The sequence below is a fragment of the Vulpes vulpes genome, chromosome 4 (assembly GCF_048418805.1).
Source record: "Vulpes vulpes isolate BD-2025 chromosome 4, VulVul3, whole genome shotgun sequence".
NCBI classification, from domain to species: Eukaryota; Metazoa; Chordata; class Mammalia; order Carnivora; family Canidae; genus Vulpes; species Vulpes vulpes.
Genome location: NC_132783.1, coordinates 100,801,749 through 100,816,585, shown reverse-complemented (window position 1 = coordinate 100,816,585; position 14,837 = coordinate 100,801,749). Strand labels below are relative to the sequence as shown.

The following is a 14,837-nucleotide window of genomic DNA, read 5'->3' as shown; positions in this document are numbered from 1 at the left end:
CATGGTCCTGGAGAGAAGGGAGGGATCTCTTCCAGGAAATCCAGTCTGGTGAGTGGTGAGTTCATTGCATGACATTGAATTTGCTCCCTTTGATCCCTGACTACAGAAAGCATATTGTTTTTCATCTTGAAACAAACCAGCAAACAAAAAACAATGACAACAGCATATGACTTCCCCTCTTCTCCATCACCCATATGGAATTTCTGCATGTGGGATTAGATTCAGTCAAGGTTTGGGGTACTTTGTATAAGAACTAAGTGAACCACTCTGCATTTCAACAATTAAAATGACTCAGCCCATTTGGCTCAGGAGAAAAAAGGCTTTTCTGTCAGCATAACCAGAGTATCACAATATCACATGTGCTACCTGGGAAACCAAATCCAAGCACCAATGAGAGGTCATTGTGTTTAGCTGATAATTTTTAAAAAATGCATATTAAGATTTTGCAAGGAGAAAAAAATACTGGTTTCATTTGAGTGAAATTAAATAAATATAGTTCTGGATTCTGAGAATTGATGAGGCCGTTCATGTTAATAAATCTTTTATTTACTTTGGAAGAAATAATCCTTTGGTGTGATGTTTATTGTCTTTTCATTTTAGTTGTGGTTTATGCCAAGGCAAAATAACCCTGCCCAATGCTTCTTCACTTAGACCCTGTCTTCTTTAAATTGCATTTTGTATAAAATGGACTAGGTCACATGTAATAAATTTTGGCATTTTAATGGAAACATTACATAGAAAATAGTTAACAGTCTGCTTTAATTTCAGAGGTAATTTTCTTTTCATACAGTGAGGCAGTGTCTTGGTAAAATGTGCAAAATGCATTGGGATTTAATTATGATGACAATTTGTTCTGAAACAAAGTTAAGCTGGACTGTCAATATTCAGAATAAAGGTGTTAGGAGGTTGGCAGTGGGGGTAGGATGATAGTGGCTTGATGTTTCTGGGTCCTGTGTGCCACATAGACCATAGTAGAATGCAAGCCCTGGGCACATTACTTACTAGTCAGTAGAAGAATGGATGTTCTTGGGGGGAAGACAGAACCGGTACACTCCAGTGGGACCATCCACATATGAGAATAGGAAGGGAGAAAAACTGGGAATCATTTCTGAGTGTGTGTGTCTGTCCACTGGATCCAAACCATTCATTAATTTATTCCTGCAACAGATATTTTAATTCCATTGTGCTAAGTGCTAGAGATACAAAAGTAAGCAAAAATAAGCAGGATTCCTACCTTAAGAAGATTATAGACTATGAGAGAGAAATACAGTCATCAAAAATGACACAAATATATGTATAAGGTCAACTGTGTCAAAAAATTTGATAGAGCGGTGCCTGGTGCCAGAGGATTGTGCAAGAATGGTATTTCATGTGATCTAGGGAAGTGGTGGTAGTAGTCTTGGAAAACCTTACCTGGGAAGCCCCAACAGAGTTGGAAACTGGGCAGGGAGGATGGCATATTTCAAGCAGAAGGAAAAGTTTGCAGAGACCTTTAAGGATGAGTTAACATAATGGGTTCAAGGAAGCCAAAGTGACTCAATGTGACTGTAGAGCAGACAAGGAAAGTGCCTAAGATGGGCATTTCCATGGGAGAGGCAGGTGCACCCTTCATAGTGACAGACCTGGTCTTTTTTTTATAAATTTATCAGGAAGCCAAAGTGTGACAGGGGTCAGATCTAAATTTTTCAGTTATTACCTTTGCTGCAATGTGGAGAATGTGCTGGAAGGGAGTGCATGTTGGTGGATCAGTAGGGACACATTTGTGGAGGCCAACTAAGAGAAGGGGTTTGGAACAGGATGACAGTATTGGAGGAAAGGGATGCTTATCTTGGCACCTGGCTTAGTCTGGCAGTGAGAAAACCAAGCTCTAGGTTTGCTCTTCATGGACTCCCTCCTACAGGGCCCACGAAGAGTACTGTAGGAGGCAGGCTGAAATAATATATTTGGGAAACACTGGGAGTAGGGGTGATGGATGTGACCAATAAGAATTCAAGCTGTAAATCAAGTTGAGATGAAACCAAAAGGGCTTATGAGCATTAAGCTTCTCAAACATGGTTTACACCAAACAAACAGTATTGGTTGGGTATGGATTTGTCCCACAGCTCTTTTTATTGTAAGCCACACTTTATGACCATGACGATCATAAAACATCTATGCTTCTTGGGGCTTAAAAAAAGAAATATGTTTTTGGCATACAGCAAGTTGCCTTGAGTAGCTTGAAATGAAAGCCTTTTTGGTCAAAGGCCATTTGAAACCTCTGCTCAGCTAATGAGGAAGTTGAACCTGCCAGTTAGAATGGGTCTCAAGTTTAGTGTCAGTGGTTCCTGGAACTGCCCTGGGTCATGGTGTCCAGTAGACTTCCCATATTATCCCACCACTACATTGCTCCAGCACTGACTTCCCTGAGCTATTGCCGTGAGCCTTGGACAACTCATCTAGCCTTACTTGACTGCCTCATACTTAAAATGGCAGGTCTCCAACTCTTGCAGTGTCTTCTACCTCAAGGATATTTGATTCCACACAACAAGGATCTTTAATTTCTCAGAGTCCTATGCTGTGCTTGATATGCCTGCATATTATTCTTCTGGATCACTGAGGACTTTGTCAGTGAACATCCACTGTCCTGGTTTTTTATCTTAATAAGGGCAGGAAGAGTTTATTCCTCATCAATACCATTTGCTGCACTGAGAAAATCTTAAGCTTGTTTCTGAAAACCCACTGCAGCCCCATGAAGGCATCTTGCATCTTTTCTCCCAATTTACTTCAATCAGCAAATGAATGCATATAAAGTTAATGAGCATCTGTTGTGTGTTCTACATTGTGCTCAGGACTTTCACTTAAGTGTTAGAAACCCTTGTAAGGCAAAGGTTATGTTCAGTATTATATATTTTAAAAAAAGGAGTCCAAGGCTCACAGAGGTTAACTTTCCCAAAGTCACCTAAGAAAAAGAAGATGGCAGAAGAGTATCAAACCCAAGACTTCTGATTTTATGCCCAAGACTCCTCTTGCCTTAAATTGGTAAACAAGCTGGCTTTACATGGCTCATGGACAATGAAGGGAAAAAAATGGAATCACATGACAGAAAAGTTGTTTTCTTTTCAATTCTCTCTCAAACATCCTGATTAGTCAAGTAGAAAATGTGTTTGATGTGAAAGTCGCTTTAGCATGTATTGAATATTTGCTAATCTCCCTTTTTAACAAAGAGAGCTGGTCTCAGACTTTACACCTCCAACACTCAAAAACTTAGCAAGAATTTGATAACATTATTTTGATTTCATCTTCTAATTTTGGAACATCATATTGGTTTCCTTTTGATAGTGATATAAAGCTTCCTTTTAAGGAAGAAAGTTACAGGAAAAAAATTTTAAATGTTGAATAAATTATTTTGTATGGGCACAATAATGATAAAAATCATGAAAGTGTATCCATCTGAATGATGCTAGGAACTATTCGATTGATTTAAACAGCCTCCTTTGCTCCCAGGACACATGGGCTTCAGGTGATCATCGAGGCACTATATTCTAAATATGTTCTTTGTTGATTTGTTTTCCTGGGAAACATACAGAAGTGAATATAATGAAAATTATCTCTGTCACTAGGACCATTGAGTCATCCTTTTTAAGTTTAAATTTTATAACCGAAATCAACCCAAGCTAGTAATGGAGTCTTAAAGCCTAGGAAAAATATGTAAGTTTATTGCAAAAGATAATATCCCATTTAAAACAGTTTAGAAATTTACAAAACCTTACATTGGTACATAGTCTTTAAGAAGGTGCTCTATAGATGAACTGGTATGAAGTTCCAAGTATAGTGAGTACCTATTTTTTTGACTACAGAGAAAGCAGCTACATAAACTCCTACAACTGAAGTTGATGTTTTGGTCTTTTTCCCTTCAATTTTATAAAAGTAATTTTTTCTAAATGAATATCTCTCCATAAAACCATATAACCTCAGGTACATTATTTCTGTAGAATATCATGGTAGATGTTACGTAATATTTGACAAAGAAGTGATTTCACATGGTCGATGAGTTATAGAGGTTTGGCATATGGATCTGTGTGTTGTTCAAAATATAGAGATAACCATTTTTGTTTAGCAGGAAGTTGTTTACTGAATCCATTTCCCTCCTAACTATTTAAAATTTTCAATATTCAGAAAAGACCCCCTTCCTGGTTTCAGGTTGGTGGCCTGAGCAATGCTGTGTTGTGCTTTGGTATAGAATTATTATAGCCTCATTTGTTGTTGTCGTTCTAAAAAATGTTAACATTTTCCAACTCCAATTTCATTTAATTCAGTTGAAGATTTATCTTAGGCCCCCCAACTCAATGTAAATGTATGACAAGGTGAGCTTCATTATCCAAGGGTTGGATTATCCTTTTTGTGTGAGTTACCTCAGACACCTCTTCATCATTGCAGGCTAACTCTGGCAAGTGATCCAGCTCAGCTCTGGGTCATCCTGCTCATTTTGATGTTGGAATATGCACAGAGATTATAAAGTAGGTAGAGTAGGGATTTATATTTCCATTCAAGAGTGGACAAACAGGTCCTGAAAATTTAAGCAATTTGCCAAAGGTTAGTGTAATAGACTGTTGTGTTACTTGGGTATCTTAATTCCAGGAACAGGATTATTTTCTAACATGCTACCCAAGAATATAAATTGATTTGAAAATTAGTGTAAGCAAAGCAAATTAAGATAGAAGCTCTACTATGAGATAAAATTATATAAGAGATCCCAAATGATTTTGTCTTATTGGATTATCCTCTGTGCTGTTCTTTTCCACTGTTGGGGCCAACTGAGAGTTGATTGTGTGGATACAGAAAGATCTGTGGCTTTTAGCCAGTGGTAGCATATCTTATTGAAATGTGACTTCTTAAGTATGACAAGTGTATTTATCTTAATTCCAACTTAGTGTTATGTATTCTGGTCTCATTTTGTGGGTTTAAACATTACACTAGAAACAGAATGAGAACATCTTGAATGACATTCCAAGACTTAAATAGTGCAAGCTGAGACTCTCTGCCAAATTTCCCTCTCGTTCCCACTGAAATAGCTTTGTGCACTGCAGCAGGGTGACAGGGAAAGGTGAAGCTGTCGGAGTGGTTTGTTCAGTTAGTCTCAATTTGCAGTGGGGTACATACATCCCACGTGCACTCTGCAGACTCTAACTCAGACACCTGATCTTCAGCAAAGGGGATTATGAAATGCCTTTTTCACTGAATGCTTATTGAGCTTTAGGATCCCTTTTCTAAGCAGCATCAATGCAACCACAGGCTGGTAGAGAATTTAATGCAAAGGATAGGAGCCTTTCCAACCTGCCCCTTATCCCCAAGAGTATGTAGCAATTAATTATTTTACTTTAGTAGTTTTTTCAGCCATGCAAGTTTGACTGGACCCACATGTATGAGGGTCTTCTCAAAAAGAATGAGTCAGACTTCAAAAGAATTCAGACTTTGGGAAGGAAAGGTCTTTAATACTAAAATGTAAAAAATATATCCTCATCCCCAGTCTTGCTGCTTCTTCAGTCAGGTGACCATCACCTGGTCATCAGAAAGGGAGACTGTGAAGATTAATATACTTTGGAACTTATCTACAAGGCTGTTGCTGAGATGAATCACCAAGAACCAGTGTTGTCTTTTACCTTAGTTTTATATTACTAGTAAGATGAAATGGACAGACAAGCTGCTGGATCTCATCTCTTAAATATTGCAGGGTCATTAACTGTGGAATCTTAAACTTCAAGCCCAATCTTAAAGTTCAAGCCCAAACAAGGCCCCAGGCTGAGAACATGATGGTTTAAGGCAGGCCCTACTGCAGCAGTTACAACTGTAGGGTAGCCATACCAACAAGTTCCTTATACTCTGCTATAACCTCTTACTCTGCCACAGACTATAAAGCTCACACAGCATGAGATGACACATCCTTGATTTGGGATCTAAATGAAAATGACCCAACCCACTAGGTAATTTCACATTTTTATGCCTTACTTCTGTTGTGTTTATGTATGACAATATCTTGGAAAACTGCCAGTTTATGTATCTAATTTTTCCTGGGGTGTCTGCTTATAATGCTCCTCTATCTTCCTGTTATGCACAACATTGTTTTCTTTTGGGATGATGAACCCAGGATGAGAAGGAAGTGTTTAGTATCATGGAGATGTTGGAAAATGTGATGAGGTTTTGCTCATGGTGGGAACTTAGACTTTCAAACAAGGTTGTGGCCTGGTCATGTATGACAGGGAACTAGGCAAGTGGTCACTCTAGGTTCCATGAAGTCCTCAGCAAGCAGTATCATTCATTCGGGTGTAATTAGTTGTCAGGTGTCCAGCAGCAGCTAAACTAGCCCCGAGTCTTTCCCATTCTGCAGGTTGAATGGCTAACCACCTGGGGCCTGTGCTAAGAAGTAGAGAAGGCCTGAGGGCAGTGATTTCCCCACCGTGGGGAGGTATCTGGGGAGGGCAAAGGGAATAGACCCAACAAGCTCAGATCCACCAGAAGCATTTCTTCTTCACTTTCTTGGTTTTCCTCCTTAAGTCCTGTTTCTCAGGGACTGGGGGTTCTGCTGGGGACTTTGGTGGGGGAGATGCCTCCTCCACTGGTTCCGCTTCCTCCAGACTCTGTAGAACTTCATGGAACCTGCCTTCCTGCTGCCGAAAATCATATTCTACACTGAAAAACATAGAGGAGAAGGAAGGAAAGTAAATTCAAATCATCACATATTGATTTAGCATCACCAAGAGTCCAACTGACATGGAAGAGCATAGGCTTTGAGATCAAGTCCCAGATGCTTAAGTACCTACTGACCTTGGGAAGATTCTGCCAGCCCTCTCAACCTCCAGTTCCTCAAGGACTTAATTGGCACCTGAAATGCCTTCCTTTTAGGGGTGTTCTTAAGTCTAACTGAGATGTATAATATGGCAGCCTGATAGTAGGTGTTCAGTAAATATTGCTTCAATCTCTCTCACACATTTATTTAATGCTATTAAATTGTTCATTCTTTTTATGCATTTTACACAAAAACTGTCTCATTATAGAAGATTTAAATAATGCAGAGGCATATACGATAAAACTGACAACTCAATTTCCTCATCAATAAAATGGACACAAGAGCAGCAACTATCTCAAAGGCTTTCTTTGAAATTAATATGTATTTTAATTAAGTGAGAGAACACAAAGGAAGTTCTTAGAGCAGTACCTGGCATGTAGTAAGCCTTCCACATGTGGTAGCTCGTGTTAGTGTTATTATTATCATCATTACCATTATTACCACTAATACATTATGACTTTATCTTTTCCTTCTCAACTTAACAATGTGTCTCATAGAGCTTTCCCTATACACTTACCTCATAGTATTCCTCCATGTAGACATACTTAAATTCTTTCCTTTGATGGGCATTTCCTAATCTCCATTTTTTCTTTGCTATTTTATTTGTGTGTTTTGGAGTCATTAATGTACAGACTCCATTGTATTATCTGTACACAGATCTTTGGGGTAAACATGATGCATCTGGGGACTGAGGGTTCCCAGAATCTGAAAGAGTCAGAGGACAGGGAGTACAGAAGCTCTGGCTTTGTTCATAGTAGGTGCTCACAATGGGTACTCACACTTCCCATGCCCTTGAGGGCTTGAGAATCAGGCCTGCAGGTGTGTCAGAGTTTGTCAGCTTGCCTCATAACTCTGGCTCAGTTTTCCCAGAAACTGGACAGCAGGGCCAAAAAGAATTAATCCTACAGATGCCCCTGAAGGGTATGCATCAGCTCTCTCTGCCCTCAATTGTCCACTTTCCTCCCTAGGAGATTTACTTACAGGGGAGTTTCCACTGCCGAGATGATTATAAGAAGGCTCTTAAGCTCTCAGCTGTGTTTTCACCTGGTTTCATTCTAGAGGCCTCAGATGGCCCAAGATGAGTAACCAGTGTAGGAGTGTAGAAAGTGAAGGAAATGCAAAGTCACAGAAACAGTGCATTCTCCTTGCTTAGCAAGGAGGGAAATGAAATGTTTCATATGGAAGACAAAAGATCCCACTTGGGTTTATGATGTAGCATGACAGTCCAAGGCCTTTCTACCCAGCAAGGCATGAAAAGGAGCTATTATTAAAGGGACACTTGTCCTTATCTACTACCCTCATGTCAACTCTCAGAGACCCAGGATCAGAGTAAGTGTTGCTGGAAAGGCAAATCATGATTGTCGCACATGCCTAATAAAACCCTCAAATGCACATTCCAAGATGGAAGAAGCTAAAGAGTCAGAAGATCCTGATGGCATATTTTGAAGCCAATCTGATGGGGTATTAGTGCTTAGGGAGCATTTGGAAGATGTTTCTCATAATTTTGTTTCTGCATTTTTGATAAGCTTTACCCAGATTTTCTTCTCCTTGGTGTCATCCTTTCTTTGTCCATTCCTCCCTGGTCTATTCCATAGGGACATACTCCTGGCTGGGTGATCTATATAATGGCTGTGTTTTTCAAAACAAAACTCCATGACTAATTAACTGTGAGATCTTGGGGAAGTCATTTCTCATATTTTAAGCCACAGTGTCCTCATCTGCAAAATGAGCATGGTACCTACTCATAGGATTTCAGTGAAATTTAAAGGATATGCATGTACAACACTCAGCTCAGAGCAAGGCACCAAGTATACAGCCAGTCATTCAACAAATATTTATTGAGTATCACCCATGTGCCAGGCCCTGTGCTAGGTGCTAGGGAAGGAATGATAGACAGACATATAGACATTATTTCTGGCTTCCTGGAACTGGTAGTCTAGTGGCTCTGTGTCTTCAGTAAATACTAGTCAACATCAAAAGCAATTAGGGACATTTTAGCCAAAGGCCAGGATTTGCCAGCTCAGTGAACAAAGGCTTCCACAGACTCAAACAATGAGGCTTTCACTTCCAGGATGCACTATCCAGCTCTGCACTCCTCTGTCTCTGGGCCTAGGGTGAATTTTTGTCTGCACTCCCTGCACCTCACTCTCTGCAGTGAAAACTTAAGGAGGTGGATTCAGAGGCTGGGGAAGAATTGTTTCCAACAATCTCTGCATTGCTTCAAGGAAAGCATTAAAGCAGTAAGTTGCAAACTTTGATTCTTACCCCCATTAGCACTAGTTCACAGATAGGGGACACCCACATTCATAGTTTCTGCTACCTCCTGAAATATTCATAGCCTTCCCCCCAAGGCAAAAAGATAACCTTCATCCTAGAGCACCAGATAGAGCCCAATAAAGTGGGTACCTCCTGCTCATTCTCAGAATTTCTTGTGCTTTCTGGTACAGGATATTCCACCCATCTATTCAGTCAGCCAGACTATTATCCATCCATCCACTAACAATTGCCTTAAAAAATGCTTTGCATTTATCTCAACTACCCCTACCTTCCAACTGTTTATGCATACACCTCTACCAAATTATATGAACATAACATAAACAGGCCTCCTTCTTCTTCTTATATGTAACTTTTCTCTGACTTCACAATTCAAACAAATGACAACAACAACAAACCACTTGAGTTTGTTAAGACTCAGAACAGTGTCCCAAAACCAATTAGAAAAATAATGCTCTGGAAGATTCCAGAATGTGTATAGAACTGGCATGCCTGGAGAGAGAAGAGCCAGGAGACAGAATGTTAACTCTGTCTCATCATTACAATTTAAAGTTCAGCCCAATATAGAGAATAGAACAGAGGCTCTCAAGTGGAACACTCCTGGGTTTGAACTGAGGCTATACTACTTACTGGCTGGGTGACCTTGGGCAAGTTGCTACTCTCTGAGACTCAGTTGAAAATGGGGATTATAAAGCTACCTTGCTAGGTAGTTGTGCAGATGGGACACAATAAAAGGCGAAATGTCCTCACATAGGATATGGTCTCGGCCCACTCTACTCTTCACTAAGTGTTTTGCCTTCCTATCTTAGGGACCGACTGCCTTACTTTCTCACTCATACCTTTAGCTTTTTGGTAATTGTACACCTTGTCAGGAACATCACTCTTCACTCCTACCCTCTATATACATTCTGGGAAGAATATACTCTTTATGTTTCTATGGAAACACCACAGGTTTCCATTATAATCATTAGAGCTTAGGGAGCTCCCCACCCTCCTCCTGTAACTGTCCCCATGAGTCTTGGCAATTTAAAGAGGATTGAAAGTGACTTTCTTTTCAAGTCCAGGCAAATAGCAGAGTATAGGGAAGCATGTACACTTTGGAAAGAAATTGATTAATGGTTTTTAGGCCAAAACAATTTATTAACATAAAGGAAAACTGCCACTTTTCTTCTTATTCATCCATTTGACAAACTACTGTTTAGTTTGGAGAGGAGGAGAGGGAGTATATCTTGTTTTGGTAGCAGCTGCCTTATAAATAGGCTGGGGCAGTGCCCTTTCTCATCTGTTTTCATTTTGAGGCTGAGTAGAGAAGAGGAGATACCCCTCAACTCACTGCTTAACTAATTCAGCAACCTCTTGAAAGGGGAATAAGGTGCTTACAAGTAAACCCTTAGCAGAGGGTCCTTTGTAGATTCTGGGGAATGACTGTTTGCCTTGGGCTTGGTATCAAGGTAGAACACCAGTAACTTTTGCAACCTAACCACCACTTCTTTTCTAACTCTTAATCTCCCTACCCTGACACCCTTAGCATCTTCTGCCATTCATATTCCATAGGAAGGAGAGAAATATTGAGTGCTGAGCTTGAGCAGACCTCTGGCTCACAGTTTGGGGAAAATGGTCAAGAAATTGTTACAATATGGGATTTAGGCCTGGAACCACTGAGATAGTCCGGAGCACTGAAGGTCTGTGAGATTAGTCCACTGAAGATGCAAGGAATACCTACCACCTGATTCAGGGGTACCCAGTTCACTGAGGAGCCTTAGAGCCCTTTCTGCCCAAGATACCTGTGTATGGCACCACATTGCACTTAGAAAATGAGCTCTGTATAAAGCAAAAATGGAAGAGAGCTTTCCAGTTTTCTTCCTGAGGGCCCCTTACTAATCTGACAGATCAGATCAATGCTTAAGCCATCATGATAGGTGAAAAGTAGAAGGGTGTTTTTCTAAGTAACTGGAAGGAGCAAGAAGCCTAAGTCACAGCTTTTCTGGAAGAAGAAATAGTGAGAAGCAAAAAGTAGATAAATGCATAAGTATATAAGAAAGCAACAGAGCCAGGCTCTAGATGCAGTATCTTGGCTAAGCAAACTGAAGTTGGATAAGCCAAAAGGAGATAAAAGTTTATATAGAAATAAACAGTAGAAACCTCTTACTTTTATATAGCACTTTCATATTGCAAACCTCTCAGATGTGTGTTTTTATTTTACCCTTACAATAGCCCAGGAGGTTGGGAAGGTTCCTATCCCCATTAAACTGACAAAGGGGTTAGCAAAGGGAAGTCGCACCATGAGTTATGATCAGAATCCAAGCCTGGCTTCCTGACTGCTAGTCCTTTGTTTTTCCAAAGAGGGATCAGATGTTTTAGCCCAGGGCTTGGCTATTACCAGGGGTTTTTATTCTAAGAAAGGAAGTATGAGAGTACCTGCACCTTGTTAGGTGAGGACATATGGTAATTAAATGAATAATAGTAATGAATAATTAAATGAATAACAGTAATGAGGATAAGTAGGAAGGTGGGGAGGAGGAGGGGTTGGGAGGTAAGAAGACAAGGACAACTACTACTATTCTCATTTATGGAGTGTAATCCGTATTGTAGACACTATACTAGAAGTTCAGTAATTCTTGCATGTCTCATGTAATTCTCACAACCCCATGAGATAGATATTAACTTCATTTTATACATGAGAAAACTACGAGGTTAAATATTCTGCCAAGAGCACACACGAGTAAGTGACAGAGCCAGGATTTGCGCCTATATTGTCCCGCTCCAAAGCTTGTATACTAAGGTATACTGTGCTAAAAGAACATAGTAGTCTCTATCTGTGTGAGGTCCTAGTTGCCAAATGTGTATGGGGTGGGGGTGGTGAGGTGATGGTGATCAAGGCCTGGTGCACCACTTTAATGACCCTCTGTGGAGCCAGTCCAAATCTGGGGCTGGGCCCCATGGGGGGCACTTTATGACCAAGCTGACCACCTCATAATAGTGTTTCTAGCTTGCAGGGTAATTCTGGCCATGAGGCTGCATTTCCAGAGAAAATGGACATGCTCGTAAGAGGCAGCTTAGGGACACCTGGGTGGCTCAGCAGATGAGCATCTGCCTTTGGCTTAGGGCATGATCCCAGGATCCAGGATCGCATCCTCCTTCAGGCTCCTCCCAGGGAGCCAGTTTCTCCCTCTGCCTCATTTTCTGTGTCTTTCATGAATAAATAAATAAATCTTAAAAAACAACAAAAAAAGGAGGCAGCCTACTCAGGGTAATATAGGTACTCAGCAATCTTGAGTCTACTGTACGCTGCTGAGGTCTGTGGTGGGCTCTTTGCACTTCCTTCTTAGCAGATGAGTCTTGCTCTTTTATAAAGAGAAATGGTGACAAGCCACTGCCATAAACCATACAGTCCAGGCAAGTTGGCTGGGAAATTAATGATCTATAGCATCTCCCTGAGACAAAACAGCTTCGGAACCCCTCTCCATCTCTTCCTCATCTGTCAGAGGGCTTCCGTGGCCCTTCTTGCCATAGAACCCAGGTGCACCACAGATTTATTGACCTCCTGCAACTTTCTTTTTTAAAGAATTATCTGTAAGAATCAATGGAATCAAAGAGGATAGTTTGGTTCCTCTCCACTTGGATAAATCACACCACTTTGGAAAGTGTCTCTTGGGAAGAATTATAGTCTGGGAAAGTAGGAGCTTTTGTTAGTTTGTTTTCTTCCCCCAAAACCCCTCCCCAAGCCTGGATGGGATTTTGTTCCTAATGCTTTCTTTTAATGATCAGTTTGCTCATTATTTATAGGGTATAGTTTTAAGCTTCACAACTTGCAGCCATTTTAAATTGGCAAGTGCACCCCTTCTCCTAGGGCATCTGTCTGCTGACGAGTCCTCAGAGAATTGCGGGTTCTCTTCTTGGTACATAAATAAGTAGTACCAAGATGTAGAAAGCTTCACTGCTGATCACTGTCTATGGAAGAAGTCTGTGCCCTGTGCTCTGTGAGGAAGGTCTTCATGTTAGGACCTCGGAAAGGGCAGATCATCTCAGAGAGCTTTAAACACGTACATTCATTGCTTATGCAAGGTCAAAGGTAAGGGGGACAGGGGCAGGAAAATCTCCTGAAAGCAGGATCGATTTGAGCTCTGGCCACATTGAATCTTGGATAAGTTGCTCCTGTAACCCCTCTGCATCTCAGTTTCCTCATCTGCAGAGTGATAATAACAACCATACCCACATTTTAGGGTTGTTGGGAGTCTAACATGAGATGATACATGTACAGTGTTTGGCAAAGCACCTGGCACCATGCCTGGCATAACAAACAGTAATGATTGTTACATTAACTTGACAGAGAAATAAAGATTGGATCATTCTGTGGTCAGCCGTGGCCTCTTTGCCAGCAGCCATCCATTTGTTATTCCTGTGAAATTCTAAACTTGATTGATTTTATATTTATGGTATGTTTCAGGCTATTTAGCTATTAATGCATTAAAATAGATTTAATTTTTATTTCAGATAAATTGCTGATGCTATAAATCCTACTTTTTCCTTGCATTCTAGGTAGAAGAAGGAAGGGATAAAGCTACTGAGAAAAATGGGAGCTAGGAGCAAATGTCCTGGGGATCAACCTGTTGAGGCTCAGAGAAATTTCCACATGTACCCCAAACTCTATGTCTGTTTCCTAAAGAGAGAGCTTGAGCCATGTTTGGTGGCAGTTGTTTGGGGGATGCTGGATGGTATTGCCATAATGTTCCTGTTCCAGCATTTGTAATAAATGCTGCTCAGTCCATATTGGAATGTGCTGAGGAATGCAAACACATCTGTGATTACTAGAAAGAACAGATATGCTCTGTAATTTACAATTATTTTTCACTGCAGACTTCATTGCTGGCCAGAGGGAGGACTGTGGCTAGAAGGAAAAGCTCTCACAGTTCACCCAGCTCCACACTGGCAGAGCATCAGAAGCAGACAAAAGGAAAATACTAAAAAATTTAAGTGGAAAGTTGGTTACTAAACCCATAGGCCTGGGTGCATATTGCATTTCTAGTAAAATAATACCTTTTTCTCTGGTTAGGTAATAGCTGTAAGTGGCAGGCAAGGCCGAAACCCAGTGGTCAAAAAGCTTCACTGCAGAAGGAAACTCTAGGAAACGTTCAGTGCCACTGACTGTGTGACCCTAGGTTGCTCATTAATACTCCACAGCCTCTTTCCTTGGTAAGGTACAAGCCTGGCTTTTTTACTGCAAGGCACACAGCTGTAAGGCTTTGGCTTGTGTTCCAGATAGGCTCCTTCTGATGAGTTCTGAATACCAAAACTGTGAGGGAGTGACACCAGGTACAAAGGAAAAGCTGGTTGCTGGGTGCAAAGAGAGATGCTTGCAGCAAATCTCCTCTTGAATATCCTTGATTTCTCTGTCTGATTCAGAAGAAGTTGTAACAGCAACAGGAGTCAATCACGATGAAAATGCAGCCCATGGTCCATGGAGCTTGAGGAAATGAGAGGATGATGGTGGAGGCTCCTGGCATTCAGTGTCACGCATATTACCTGGTTCAGGAGCATGGGGTTACTACACTTATCTCCTGAAGAGGGGGACAGTGGTGCCAGGCAGCACTTTGCATACTCGCCCACCTGGTATTTCTGATTGCTCCTCCAGGACTCCCTGTGCTCTCTCATGCATGTTCTCTCTCTCTCTCAAATAAATAAACAAAATCTTAAAAAAAAAAGAACCCTGATTTTACCTAGTTGAATGTTTCTTAAGCTT

General features: G+C 40.8%; 2 protein-coding genes across 4 annotated transcripts in view; one reads left to right on the top strand and one right to left on the bottom strand.

The window, feature by feature from the left end:
* The window catches only part of DOCK2 (dedicator of cytokinesis 2), a 397,545-nt gene that overhangs the window by 185,172 nt on the left and 197,536 nt on the right, over window positions 1–14,837 (top strand). The gene's annotated exons all lie outside the window — the stretch shown is intronic.
* Window positions 1–14,837, bottom strand: part of INSYN2B (inhibitory synaptic factor family member 2B) — a 175,995-nt gene that overhangs the window by 55,870 nt on the left and 105,288 nt on the right. The window contains exon 4 of one of the 3 annotated variants that reach the window (XM_026007361.2): window positions 3,673–6,666. The exons of 1 other annotated variant lie outside the window; for it this stretch is intronic. In XM_026007361.2, the coding sequence (XP_025863146.2) occupies window positions 6,480–6,666 (187 nt within the window). In that variant the 3' untranslated portion in view covers window positions 3,673–6,479. Of the gene's footprint in view, window positions 1–3,672; window positions 6,667–14,837 lie in introns of those variants that run through there. One more of the 3 variants, XM_026007364.2, reaches the window with a different exon arrangement.